A 12,652-nucleotide genomic window follows, 5' to 3' on the forward strand; every position below is an offset into this window, starting at 1 on the left:
GGAGATAGAGCATACTGGAGATACAGGAGGAATGCCAGCCAATAGGACCACCTGTTAATCAGTTTCTCTATTAGAGAATGACATGGGGAAAAAATCTGTCCCCGGCTCACCGTCCCCTTCACCGCCCCGTCATAGAAACATAGAACATGATGGCAGAAAAGGGCCACGGCCCATCTAGTCTGCCCACACTAATGGCCCACCCCCCAACTAAGTTGCGGCTGTACTCACTTGAGGAAAGAAGAGAACGGGGAGATATGATTGAAACGTATAAGTACATCACGGGACGCATCGAGTCAGAAGATGATATCTTCTGGCTCATGGGACCCTCAACCACCAGAGGGCATCCGCTGAAAATCATGGGAGGGAAGTTTCATGGCGATCCCAGGAAGCACTTCTTCACCGAAAGAGTGGTGGATCATTGGAACAGACTCCCACCCCAGGTGATAAAGGCCAGTAGCGTAACGGATTTTAAGAAAAAATGGGATACTCACGTGGGATCTTTAAGGGAGTAAATTCAGGGGGGGATACTTGGAATGGGCAGACTTGGTGGGCTATAGCCCTTTTCTGCCGCTTTTTCTATGTTTCTATGTTTCTATATTTCTAACTACCTCCATGAAGAGATCCCACATGCCAATCCCATCTTTTCTTAAAATCTGGCACGCTGCTTGCCTCAATTACCTGTTGTGGAAGATTATTCCAGCGATCAACCACCCTTTCAGTGAAGAAATATTTTCTGGTGTCGCCATGAAATTTCCCACCCCTGATTTTCAACGGATGCCCTCTTGTTGCCGTGGGTCCTTTAAGGAAAAAGAGATCCTCTTCCACCTCGATACGGCCTGTGACATATTTGAACGTCTCGATCATGTCTCCCCTCTCTCTGCGTTTCTCGAGTAAATACAGCTGCAACTTACTCAGTCGTTCCTCATACGGGAGATCCTTGAGTCCTGAGAACATCCTGGTGGCCATTCGCTGAACCGACTCAACTCACCGCCATTCCCTTCACCGCCCCGTCACCGTCACCGCCATTCCCCTTCACCGCCCCGTCACTGTCACTGCCATCCCATTTACCGCCCCGTCACGTCCCTAAGCATCCATATAAGCCTCAGTACTGCAAAACACCATGAAGACAGAAGAGAGTCTTGCCACTACTACTATTGCACTGAAAATCTGTTTCAGTGCCTCTGCCCTGTAGTAAAAACAGAACATAAAGTAAATCAATTGACTTGTCCTCCCTTGCAATGACGTGTCCCCCATGTTCACCTATAGCTCGAATCAGGTCAATTGTGCACACTAAAAATGCCCACCTGAGCACATAATCATGCAGATGCTGCAGTACAATGAGCAACAGGAGGATCTGGAACGTGAGCGCAGGCAGACAGTGATACAAAAACAGCAGACACCCGACCGATTGCAGCGTTCCGCCATCTCCCTCCCGCCACTCACCTTAGATGTAGAGTATGCTGGCTTTCCTTTTCGCCCATCCGCACGCGCAGCTGCTCATTTGTTCAATATTCTCCTCTGACGCAACCGGAAACAGGAAGTTGCAGGAGAAGAGAGAAGATTGATCAACTCGAGCAGCCGCGCGTGCGCGGCTTTTTGAACGCGTGCAGCTGAGTGAAAAAGAAAGCCATCATACTCTACATCAGTGTTTTTCAACCTTTTTACACCCATGGACCGGCAGAAATAAAAGTATTATTTTGTGGACCGGCAAACTACTAGGACTAAAATTTAAAAACCCCGTATCCGCCCTATCTCCACGAGCTCGGTCACCTCAGTAACTATAGAAAAATAGACAAATATAGTGCAAAATATAGACAGCAGATATAAATTCTAAAAACTGACACGTTTTGATCACTAAATTGAAAATAAAATCATTTTTCCTGCCTTTGCTGTCGGGTGATTGATTTCATGAGTCTCTGGTTGTGTTTCCTTCTGTCTGTGTATCCTTTCTTTCATTTCTTTCTTTCTGTACTCAGGCCCAAGAATTGTCTCTTTCTATTCCCTCCCTCTTTCCTTCCTATGTCCTTAGTGCCCTCGGTGCTTCCTTCCCATGTCCTTAGTGCCCCCAGTGCCTCCTTCCCATGTCCTTGGTGCCTCCTTCCCATGTCCTTAGTGCCCCCGGTGCCTCCTTCCCATGTCTTTAGTGCCCCCAGTGCCTCCTTCCCATATCCTTAGTGCCCCTTCCTGTCTTTAGTGCCCCCAGTGCCTCCTTCCCATGTCTTTAGTGCCCCCAGTGCCTCCTTCCCATATCCTTAGTGCCGCTTCCTGTCTTTAGTGCCCCCAGTTCCTCCTTCCCATATCCTTAGTGCCCCTTCCTGTCTTTAGTGCCCCTAGTGCCTCCTTCCTATGTCCCTTTCACTGCCTTCCACACTTTGTCCCACCCTCACCCCCGAAGCCTGCCTGCCTGTCTACCTCTCTCCCTCCATCCCTAGCTATAGCCACCTGCTGCCTCCCTGCCGCTCAAAAAAAAAAAAAGCCTTCCACCTTTTCCCCTGCTCTTACCACCATGCTGCAGCTGCTAAAGCCAACGATTGGCTGGCCCAGAACGTCCTCTCCGACGTCAGCATTGACGTCGGAAAGACTTCCTGTCGGCTTTAGCAGCTGCAGCATGGCGGTAAGAGCAGGGGAAAAGGAGGGAGGCTTTTTTTTTTGCGCCTGTGCCTTGCTGCGATTGGGCGGGTGGTGACCGTGCGATCCTTGATTGCCTCACTGCGGAGACAGATCCATTCACCGCTCCACGGGACGGAGAATGGCCTTGTCCCCGTCCCCGCAGAGGCCACTATTTTTTCTTCCCCGTTTCAGCAGGTTACCCGCGGCTAGCCGCGGGTAACAACCACCGTGTCATTCTCTATTCTCTATCTCCGCCTGCTGGTAGATGTGTGCTATCCCATTGGTCTCTGGATTCATCTGCTGCTGTTGCTAAGGAAGAACCCCATTAAAAATATATATCTACCCCTCCAAAAATCCAAAATATATCGAAACTTTTAAATATATGTAAACTTTCATGTACATAAGCGTTAGAAATATTTTTTTATTTTTTTGGAATGCGCATAACGAGCGAATGGAGTGAATCTCGGATTTGTAATGCGCATGGCGAGAAAATCACGGATTAACCTTGTGCTCTCCTTGCGCATTGTACATTTCAAATATCAATGCCAAATAACAAAAAAAAATCCAAAATCAAATATAACTTTTAAGGGTCAGCTATCCTCCCCCTTCCTTCCAGCTAGATTGTCGCGTCCTAACGAACTAGCGCATGCGTTATGTGCTTCAAAACCATCGATCGATGTTTCAGCACTAATAGCGGTGTGTTTACGATTGGATCATTTGCATGGACTAGCTTTACTAACTTGATTGGCTACAATGACTTGGAAACGGATAGGACACGAATCAGATAGATTTCAGGTCTTTAGTGAATCCTGCCCTTGGTACTATGATGTGACCTACTGTGACTTGTGAAGTAGCTGTGTTTTTCATTGAAGTCAGTTAGTTACATTACATTAGTTGATCAAGAACTGCTTTTTCTAAAACTTTAGTTAGTAACGATAGCTTGGAAATTAGTCAAAAGCTAGAACAGCCCTTTGTAGAAGAAGAATGTACCTGGAGATATTTGGTTATAGCAAAATCAGTACACTTTTGAAATTGAAATCAGAAACCTTCTTTTGTTCAACAGCAGTGCCAGAATCAGTAGATGAAGATAAAAGAAAATTTGTTAATCAGGCGCTAAGCAGGGACAAATGTAACAAATATGGACCCTTACATCTTGGTTGTCACAGCCAATCATCTCTCCATAGGACACCTGGTGGCATAAGCAGTAAGTAGGTTCATTTGGATCAACTGGCATATCCAGAACATCTGAAGGATGCACAGCCAAAATGGTCTCAGCAAAATCAGCTCTGCATAGAGATCAGGAATAGCACCTTTCAGTATGAGTTTACACACAATACATTCCGCATGGATACACAAGACAGAGGCATCTAAAAGCTATGCAAGTTGATTATTTCAGAAGTATAGCACCAGTTACTTAACACACATTTGTCTGTTACTAAGGGCAGCCAAAACTTGTTCCATATAAGCTTTATTATCTGACATATAAACATGACTAAAATCAGTATTTTGTTCAGTTATTTATTCATTAATTCTAGTATTCAAAGGAAAAAGTTATCCTAAGATATATACCGTATATACTCAAATATAAAGCAAGATTTTGGGGTCAAAAAATTGGCCCATAAATGGGGGTCTTGGTTAATATTTGGGCCACCACTCACCCGCCCCCCTCCCGCACTTGTGGCAGGCTTCCGCCGGGCCACCAGGCTCTGCACCCTGTCCCCCCTCTCTGCCCTGTCCATTGTACCTCCTCTCTGACGATATCCTGCATGCCGCCACGCCTTCTGTATGACCCGGGTACCTGGAATCCCTGGTGTTCCAGAGGTGTAGCAGGCAGGAATAAACATTCCACGCTCCTGCCCCACTGCTAAGCCGGTCGCTGCCGCGAGTTCTGGCTTCAGCTGTACTGAGCAGCAGCGCACTTTGGATACTGCTGCTTGGCGCTAAATGGCTTCCTGAATGGTTCCCACGAATTCTCACAAGACTCGCCGCAGCCATTCAGAAAGCCACTCAGTGAAGAGCTGCAACGCCCAAAGCGCACTCCTGCTTGATACAGCTGAACTCGGAGTAGCGACCAGCTCAGCAGCAGGGCAGGAGAACGGAAAGCTCGCTACTGCCCGCTACACCTCTGGACCACCAGGGATTACAGGTACATGAGTCATATGGAAGGCACAGCAGCATGGAGGGTATTGGCAGAGAGGAGGTACAATGGACAGGGCAGGGAGGGAAGGGCCTAGAAAGGAGGGGACTGGGTGCAGAGCCTAATAAGGGAGATTGGGAAGGGGGCTGGGTGCAGTGCTTGACAGGGGGGGCTGGGTGCAGAGCCTGACAGGGGAGGGAGAGGGTGCTGGGTGCAGATTCTTGCGGGGCACTTGAATATTAAGCCACCCGTCTTATAGTCAACCTATAGTCCTCCTTTTTGGGAGGAAAAATGGGGGTCTCAACTTATATTTGGATCTACTTATATTCAAGTATATATGGTATATGTTCTTTGGTGGTAATACTAATCATTTACACACAGCTACATGATCATTTGTACTGACCATGGAACTCCAAATGCTTAAAGGAATATTTAAAGGTCTGATGAAGATGCATTCAAAACAGCTGTAATCTGACTTGAGCATTTGTTATTCTCCACCATTTCAAGATTAATTGTTTTACTTCTATATGAAGACATGATTATAAAAGGCAAAGAAAATCTGAGCATGAGTGCAGCATGCTTTCTTTCCACTATTCAGTCAGACACAAAAAGCCTTAAGCAAGTCTTAATCTGAGAATGTAAGCTTTAATGTATCTTTTGTAATATGTTATTTTCAGACAGAAGTTAGAGAATGGCTGTTTCTTACCCTCCTTTTAATTTCTTTTTCTTAGGCGTGTCCTCCTCAGATACCCGCTGGCCTCGGCCCCGGGATCTTCGCTTTTCCTTCTGCCCACGTCCCTCTAGAAAGATATCAACAGATCAGATTAAAAGGTTCCTAGAAATAGTTGGGGGCCGAATATGTATTTCATCTACTACTGATATGCAACCATAACACAAGCTATGAAACAGCATGGTAGACAGACAGAATAGATTTAATTTATGTTGCTAGCTTTGGAAAAAGTTGAAATTAGAAAGAGAAAGCTACTGTGAAAAAAACCAGTGTGTAGGGAAACTGAATCCTCTGTACTGTGCAATATTTCACTTACACATAGCAGCACCCTGTGTCAGTAATTGATGCACAAAAACAGAAGAAAAGAAATCCCTCGCAAAGAACAAACAGGCACTACCACAGTGAAGGAGACAAAAACCAATGGACTATAGTTGGATCAATTTATTAGATGATACAAAAGACAACACAATTTGTATTTCGGCCAAGGTCCTGCATCAGGAGTCTAAAAGTAAATTAAAAATAAAATAAATATTAATCAATTAATAGTACCCAATGATTATAAAAATTAAAGACAAAATTAAAAAAAAATTATAAAGCAAATATGCAATACAAGACAATAAAAATTGTAAAATGACAAGAACAATAATATGAAAGTTGCAAGCTTACCCCCCTTTTTACAAAACTGCGCTATCATTTTTTAGCACTGGACACGGTGGTTACAGCTCTGATGCTCATAGGAATTCTATGAGCATTGGAGCTGTTACTACCATGATTAGCAATTAAAAAAGCAAATTATAAAAAAGGGGGGGAAGCGGTAATTAACAAAACTACAATAACAGCTCAGAAAATCATCAATTGATTACATGCAATTGGTAATATTTCTCTTCTTTATTCCATGGTTTTAAAATAAAACATACAAAAAATATATGCAGTTATACCTTGGTTTGCGAGCATAATTTGTTCCAGAAGCATGCTCGTAATCCAAAGTGCTCGTATATCAAAGCAAAGTTCCTCTTAGGCCTTAATGGCAACTCGGATGATTCATTCCACTGACTTAATAGGTACATATCTCTGATCCTACCTGACCCCTGAACTGAGCCAACCTGACTCATATCCCTTCTTCTGTCTTCTTCCACTGCTATCCTCCATTTTCACACCCCACCCCAGGAACCGGCTTTGCTGCTCCCCCGAGGCCACCGGCACTGCTCCCTCCCTTCAGGACAGAGATCGCCTCCTCCACCCACTGACCGGCCCTGTGCTTACCCGTGTGCCGGTGCTAAAAGTGCCTGCCACTAGTTCTCTGCTGGGCTGCTGCGGGCCTTGAGCATCTGCGCATGCTGAAGGCCTTCTGGCTCTCACCCTCTCCGAGATTCTCATGAGATTCGGTGGCCCCTGTGGCCTCGGGGGAGCAACAAAGCCGGTTCTCGGGATGGGGTGTCAAAGCGGAGGGCAGCAGTGGGAGAAGACAGAAGAAGAGATATGAGTCAAGTTGGCTTGGGTCGGGGGTCAGGTCAGGTCTGGTCAGATCAGAGAGATGTACCTATTAAGTCAGTGGAATGAATCATCCGAGTTGCCATTAAGGCCTATGGGGAACTTTGCTTTGATATACGAGCACTTTGGATTACGAGCATGCTTCTGGAACAAATTATGCTCGCAAACCAAGGTATCACTGTATATATTTTTTGTATGTTTTATTTTAAAACCATGGAGTAAAGAAGAGAAATGTTACCAATAGCATGTAATCAATTGATGATTTTCTGAGCTGTTATTGTAGTTTTGTTAATTACTGCTCCCCCCTTTTTTTTTTTTTTTTTACAAAATCACGCTAGTGTTTTTTATTGCTAATCATGATAGTAACAGCTCCAATGCTCATAGAATTCCTATGAGCATCAGAGCTGTAACCGCCTTGTCTAGTGTGTCAAAGGTGATGCTGCGCGGGCATATTATCACATACACGGCTGGCAAATGCAGGAAGCGGGATGGGGAACTTTTGTAGTCATCTCAAAGACTTCAGGCCTTCGGTGCTCTCATATCCAAACTTTGTCAGAACAAGATCGCCTGGAGAACCAGGACATTCGACGCCAATTAGAGGAATTGCTCAATAAATGCACAAAGCATTTTTTGTATTACCAACGCTTCCAGCTCTACTGCTGGGGAAGTAAGACTGGGAAGCTGTTGGCTAACCCGGTATGACCACATAAAAAGAGGCAGGTTATTATCACAATCAGAGACATTGGGGGACTAGATATGAGGGTTAATGTCATATTACCGAACAGTTCATTCATTATTATTCGACCTTGAATGGGCGTAAGCCCCTGGACAAGGATGCCCTGCTTCAATTTTTTGAGGGCCTTGGCTTGCCTCGGTTGACAGAGGCCCAGGTTGCAGTGTTGAATGCCCCTGTTATGGCCACAGAAATATCTAGTACGATAAGATCCCTCACTCTGGCTAAGGCCTCCGGTCCTAATGGTTTTGGCCCAGAATACTATCGAATTCTGCATGACCTAGTGGCTCGACCACTTAGTGAGATATGTAATGCGGGGGCTGGGGATGGTCTCCCTGACAACTTGGCCCATATTATACTGTTGCCAAAGCTGGGGAAGGACCCTGAGTTGGTGGGCTCTTTCCGACCCATCTTACTCCTGGACCAGGATATTAAACTACTCGCTATGACCTTGGCGAGTCACCTTAATTGTTTCTTACCCAATCTCATTCGCTCTGACCAGGTGGGTTTTGTGCCAAGCAGATACACATCTATGAATCTCCTGAAGGTTTTGGGGGCTATCCATGAGCAGGTCAGTGGGGGGAGGGGGGGTGTCAGTCAGCAGTGGCGGTCTTAGACATGGAAAAAGCCTTCGACAGTATCTCATGAGAGTACTTATTCTGGATCATGGAAGGGTATGGATTTACTGGTCTCTTTCTGGGGTGGGTACAGGCTTTATACCATAACCTTAGAGCTTGGTTATTGATCAAAGGGGGGCCCTTTGGATTACAATGGAGTACAAGGCAGGGGTGTCCGCTGTCCCCACTGCTGTTCTTCTTGCCATAGAACCACTTGCCATTAAAATCTGGTAAGCAGATCAAATTAGAGGAGTGTGGGTGGGGGGCAGGGAAAGTAAAATCAGCCTGTTTGCAGATGATATTCTGCTTTATTTGGAACAGGCACCCACACACCTGGCAGAGGCGCTGGCGGTTGTGCAGCATTTTGATGCGTTGTACGGCTTGCAGGTAAATTGTAGTAAATCATAACTCCTCTTATTGGCTGGTGGCCCTGCGGGAGCAGTGGCATGCTCTCCTACCCATTGTACCTTCAGATAAACCTGTCCAATACTTGGGCATCTACTTGAGCACTAGCCCTGCCACGTTATACTCTGCCAATGTTCTTCGCCATAGAGGCTGTGGCAGGTGTGGCAGGACCTTCTGATAGGTTTAATGGGGTGGGTAGCTTTAGTTAAAATGGTCTTGCTACCAAAGCTGCTTTATCCACGTCAGATGCTGCTGCTTTGGCTTCATCGTAAGGATGAGCTACGGTTTACATCTATAATTACCAAATTTATCTGGAAATCTAAAGCTCCCAGAGTGGCGTTGGCTAAGCTTAGTCTAGCAAAGGGTCTCAATGCCCCTGATATCCGGCTGTATAATGTATCTGCCCTTCTATGCTGGATCCATGAGGGCTTCACGGGGAGTACCTGTTATTTTCCCTTGGGATGGGCTGAGGGTTGGAGCCACCCTTTCAAATTTCTCAATTTGTTATATTCTCAATTGGATCATGTGGCTCACTCTGGCAATAGGTCATGGTTTTTGCTGTCCTTCCAGCAGGCATGGAAGTGGTGGAGGCATAGACAGAGTTTGTGTCCCGACATCTCCCCTTATGTGTTGTTTGAAGTTAACTCCCAATTTCTGCCGGGGTGGGGGTGCTCTGTCTTTCAAGACTGGGCTCAGCGTGGGTGTACATGCATGACACAGATACTGGAACTTCCAGACACCTCTTTTCCATCCTTTCAGCAGTTTCAAAAGAAATGGGATCTCCCTCACAGGTATCTGTTTTCTTTCCTCCAGCTTAGACATTACTGGGATTCTGAACTCCATGGTCGACCAGAGGCCTGGGAGCTGGGGTCTTTGGACAAGATTTTTTCCGCCATTCCAGTGCTGCTCAACAAGTTGTCTCACAGGTATTGAGTGTTGCGGCTCTCAGCCCGGATGCCGGCATGAGCTTTCTTTGGGAGCATTGGGAAGGGGATATTGATCAGAGTTTTTCTGAACACCAGTTTTTGGAGTGTTTTCAGACACTCTATCTTTTCTCTAAATCCACTGATTTTCAAGAACTACAATACAAGATTTTACACAGAGTTTATATCACCCGGCATTGGGGGGCGCAACTTGGGTTGTGGGAGTGCGATGTTTGTGTTAAATGGAAGTGTCACCCTGGCACCTATATTCACTCTTTTCTTGAATGCACCAAGCTTACTATTTGACAAGAGCTGCTGCCCCTTCTTGAAACCACTCTTAACCGCTCTGTGGAGTGGGATTAAGGGGCACTTCTTTTGGGAGTTCAGGAGCTGCTGCAGGAGCATGGCATTACTATCCCTCAGTGTCGCTTTCTTTATAATGCTATACTCTTAGCTAATTAACCCTGACATATTGGGTTTTGGAGGATGCGCCCCCCCCAACGCTCCAATGGAAATGTTTTCTACTAGAAACACCATTTTTTCCGCAATCGCACCTTTGCTTTGGAATGCAATGCCACCACACCTCCGCAGTGATAATTCTCTAAATAAGTTTAAAACAAACCTAAAAACATTTCTATTCAAAGACGCTTATCAAAATTCCAATTAAGAACCCTATAAAGGGAAAATAAAAACTAATAAATAGAGAAACGCTTTCAGAAGTGACATCCCCTTTCTCCTCTTGTTTTATTCTTTCCCTCTTCCCTTCCTTTTATTTTTATTTACACAATGTAAATAAAATCTCCCCCTCCCCCTATGCCTCTTGTCTCCAACATGACTTAATTTTGTCCTTGTCCTGGCCTCAATCCCCCTATTTTTATTTCAATTTATTTTTTTAAGCTATTTTAAATATTTTAGTTTGTATTATTGTAAACCAACCAGATACTTGTGATGGTCAGTATATCAAGCTATGTTTTTCCACCTTATGGATACTCCGTACCCAGTGGCGTACTAAGGGGGGGGCGGGAGGGGCGGTCCGCCCCAGGTGCCAGCCATGAGGGGGTGTTCCCGGCCTTGCCGTTCATTCCCCCCACCACCACCCCCAAAGGACCGCTCGCCCCACTGACCTTCCTGCACCACCTGTAAAGCAGCCGCAGCAGGATCGCGACTTCAGCGATACCTGAGCTGCTTGGACGCTGCTTCCTGCGCCGTGGTCCCGCCCCTCCTCTGACGTCAGAGGAGGGGCGGGAACGCGGCGCAGGAAGCAGCGCCTAAGCAGCGCAGAGATCGCTGACGTCGGGATCCTGCTGCGGCTGCTTCATAGGTGGTGCAGGAAGGTCAGTAGGGCGAGCGGTCCTTCGGGGGGGGGACTGAACGGCAAGGCCGGGAGCATAGGTAGTGCTGCTTCATAGTGGTGCGGGGAGGCCAGGGGCGAGCGGTCCTTCGGGGTGGGGCGGGCGGGCAGGCAGGCTTTCAAGGAGGAGGGAGGTGACAGACAGGCAGGAAGGCCTTCAAGGGGGGGGACAGGCCTTTGGGGGTGTGTGCAGACCTTCAAGGGGGAGGGACAGGCCTTCAAGGGGGGGGCAGGCAGGCCTTCAATGGGGGGACAGGTCTACAAGGGGGTGGGACAAGCCTACAAGGGGGTGGGACAGGCCTTCAAGGGGGGAACAGGCCTTGGGGGGGTGCAGGCCTTCGGGGGGGGGTGCAGGCCTTCAAGGGTGGGACAGGCCTTCAAGGGTGGGACAGGCCTTCAAGGGGGGGACAGGCCTTCAAGGGGGATTCAGGCCTTCGGGGGGGGTGCAGACCTTCAAGGGGGTGCCAGCCTTCAAGGGGGGACAGGCCTTCAGGGGGGTGCAGGCCTTCGGGGGGGTGCAGACCTTCAAGGGGGGGGGGACAGGCCTTCAAGGGGGGGACAGGAAGGCAGGCCTACAAGGGGGGACAGGCCTACAAGGGGGAGAGGACAGGCCTTCAGGGGGGGTGCAGACCTTCAAGGGGGGGACAGGCCTTCAAGGGGGGGACAGGCAGGCAGGCCTTCAAGGGGGGACAGGCCTACAAGGGGGGGAGGACAGGCCTTCGGGGGGGTGCAGACCTTCAAGGGGGGGGACAGGCCTTCAAGGGGGGGACAGGCAGGCAGGCCTTCAAGGGGGGGACAGCCCTTCAAGGAGGTGGGACAGGCCTTCAAGGGGGGTGCAGGCCTTCAAGGGGGGACAGGCAGACCTTTAAGGGGGGACAGGCCTTTGGGGGGGACCCTGGTTTAGAAGTACACAGAGGGAAGGGGGTGTTCAAAGAGACGTGCATATGCCAAACTTTGGGGGGGGAGGAAGAAATAATGGGTCTGAAAATAGAGGAGAGGGAGGGAGATGATGGACCATGGGATTTAGGGAGGGAAGGAACAGAAAGGGAGAGAAATTGGACACAAGGGATGGTGTGGAGGAGGGATAGAGATACTGGATAGGAGGGTAATTGGGAAAAGAAAGGGAGAGATGGTGGACTCGGGTGGTGGGGAAGGAGGGAGAGATGCCGGATGAAAGGGTAGTTAAGAAAAGGTGGATCTGTGGAGGGAGATGAAAAAAAGGAAAGATACCAGACTTCCTAGGGAGGGAAGGGAAATGGAAAGGGAGGACAGAGTTGGCAGATGGATGGTTAGCATGCAGAAAGAAGAAAGAAGGAGACCCCAAGTTATCAGAAGAAAACCAGAGCCTTGGACCAACAAGATTTGAAATATAATCAGACAACAAAAGGTAGAAAAATTAATTTTATTTTCTGTTTTGTGATTATAATATGTCAGATTTGAAATGTGTATCCTGCCAGAGCTGGTGTTGGACTGCAAACGTGAGCTAGGATTTAACAGAGAGAGGAAAAGTCCTTTTTGTTTCTTTATTTTATTTACACCACAGCGCCAGTGTGGTTAGGAGAAGCCAAAGGGGGTGAAAAAGCTATAAAACCCACCAGGAGTTTTGAAAAAAATCACCCAACTGGGCAGGAAAATCGAATTGAAAAACCAATTCA

At 47.4% G+C, this 12,652-nt stretch overlaps 1 protein-coding gene across 1 annotated transcript in view; it reads right to left on the reverse strand.

Annotated features, from left to right (window-relative positions):
• The window catches only part of ING5 (inhibitor of growth family member 5), a 517,953-nt gene that overhangs the window by 236,492 nt on the left and 268,809 nt on the right, over positions 1–12,652 (reverse strand). The window contains exons 6-7 of the mRNA XM_033958242.1: positions 5,454–5,547; positions 3,761–3,896 (exon numbers count right to left, since the gene is read on the reverse strand). Of these exons, the coding sequence (XP_033814133.1) occupies positions 3,761–3,896; positions 5,454–5,547 (230 nt within the window). The remainder of the gene's footprint in view (positions 1–3,760; positions 3,897–5,453; positions 5,548–12,652) is intronic.

The sequence above is a fragment of the Geotrypetes seraphini genome, chromosome 9 (genome assembly GCF_902459505.1).
Source record: "Geotrypetes seraphini chromosome 9, aGeoSer1.1, whole genome shotgun sequence".
NCBI classification, from domain to species: domain Eukaryota; kingdom Metazoa; phylum Chordata; class Amphibia; order Gymnophiona; family Dermophiidae; genus Geotrypetes; species Geotrypetes seraphini.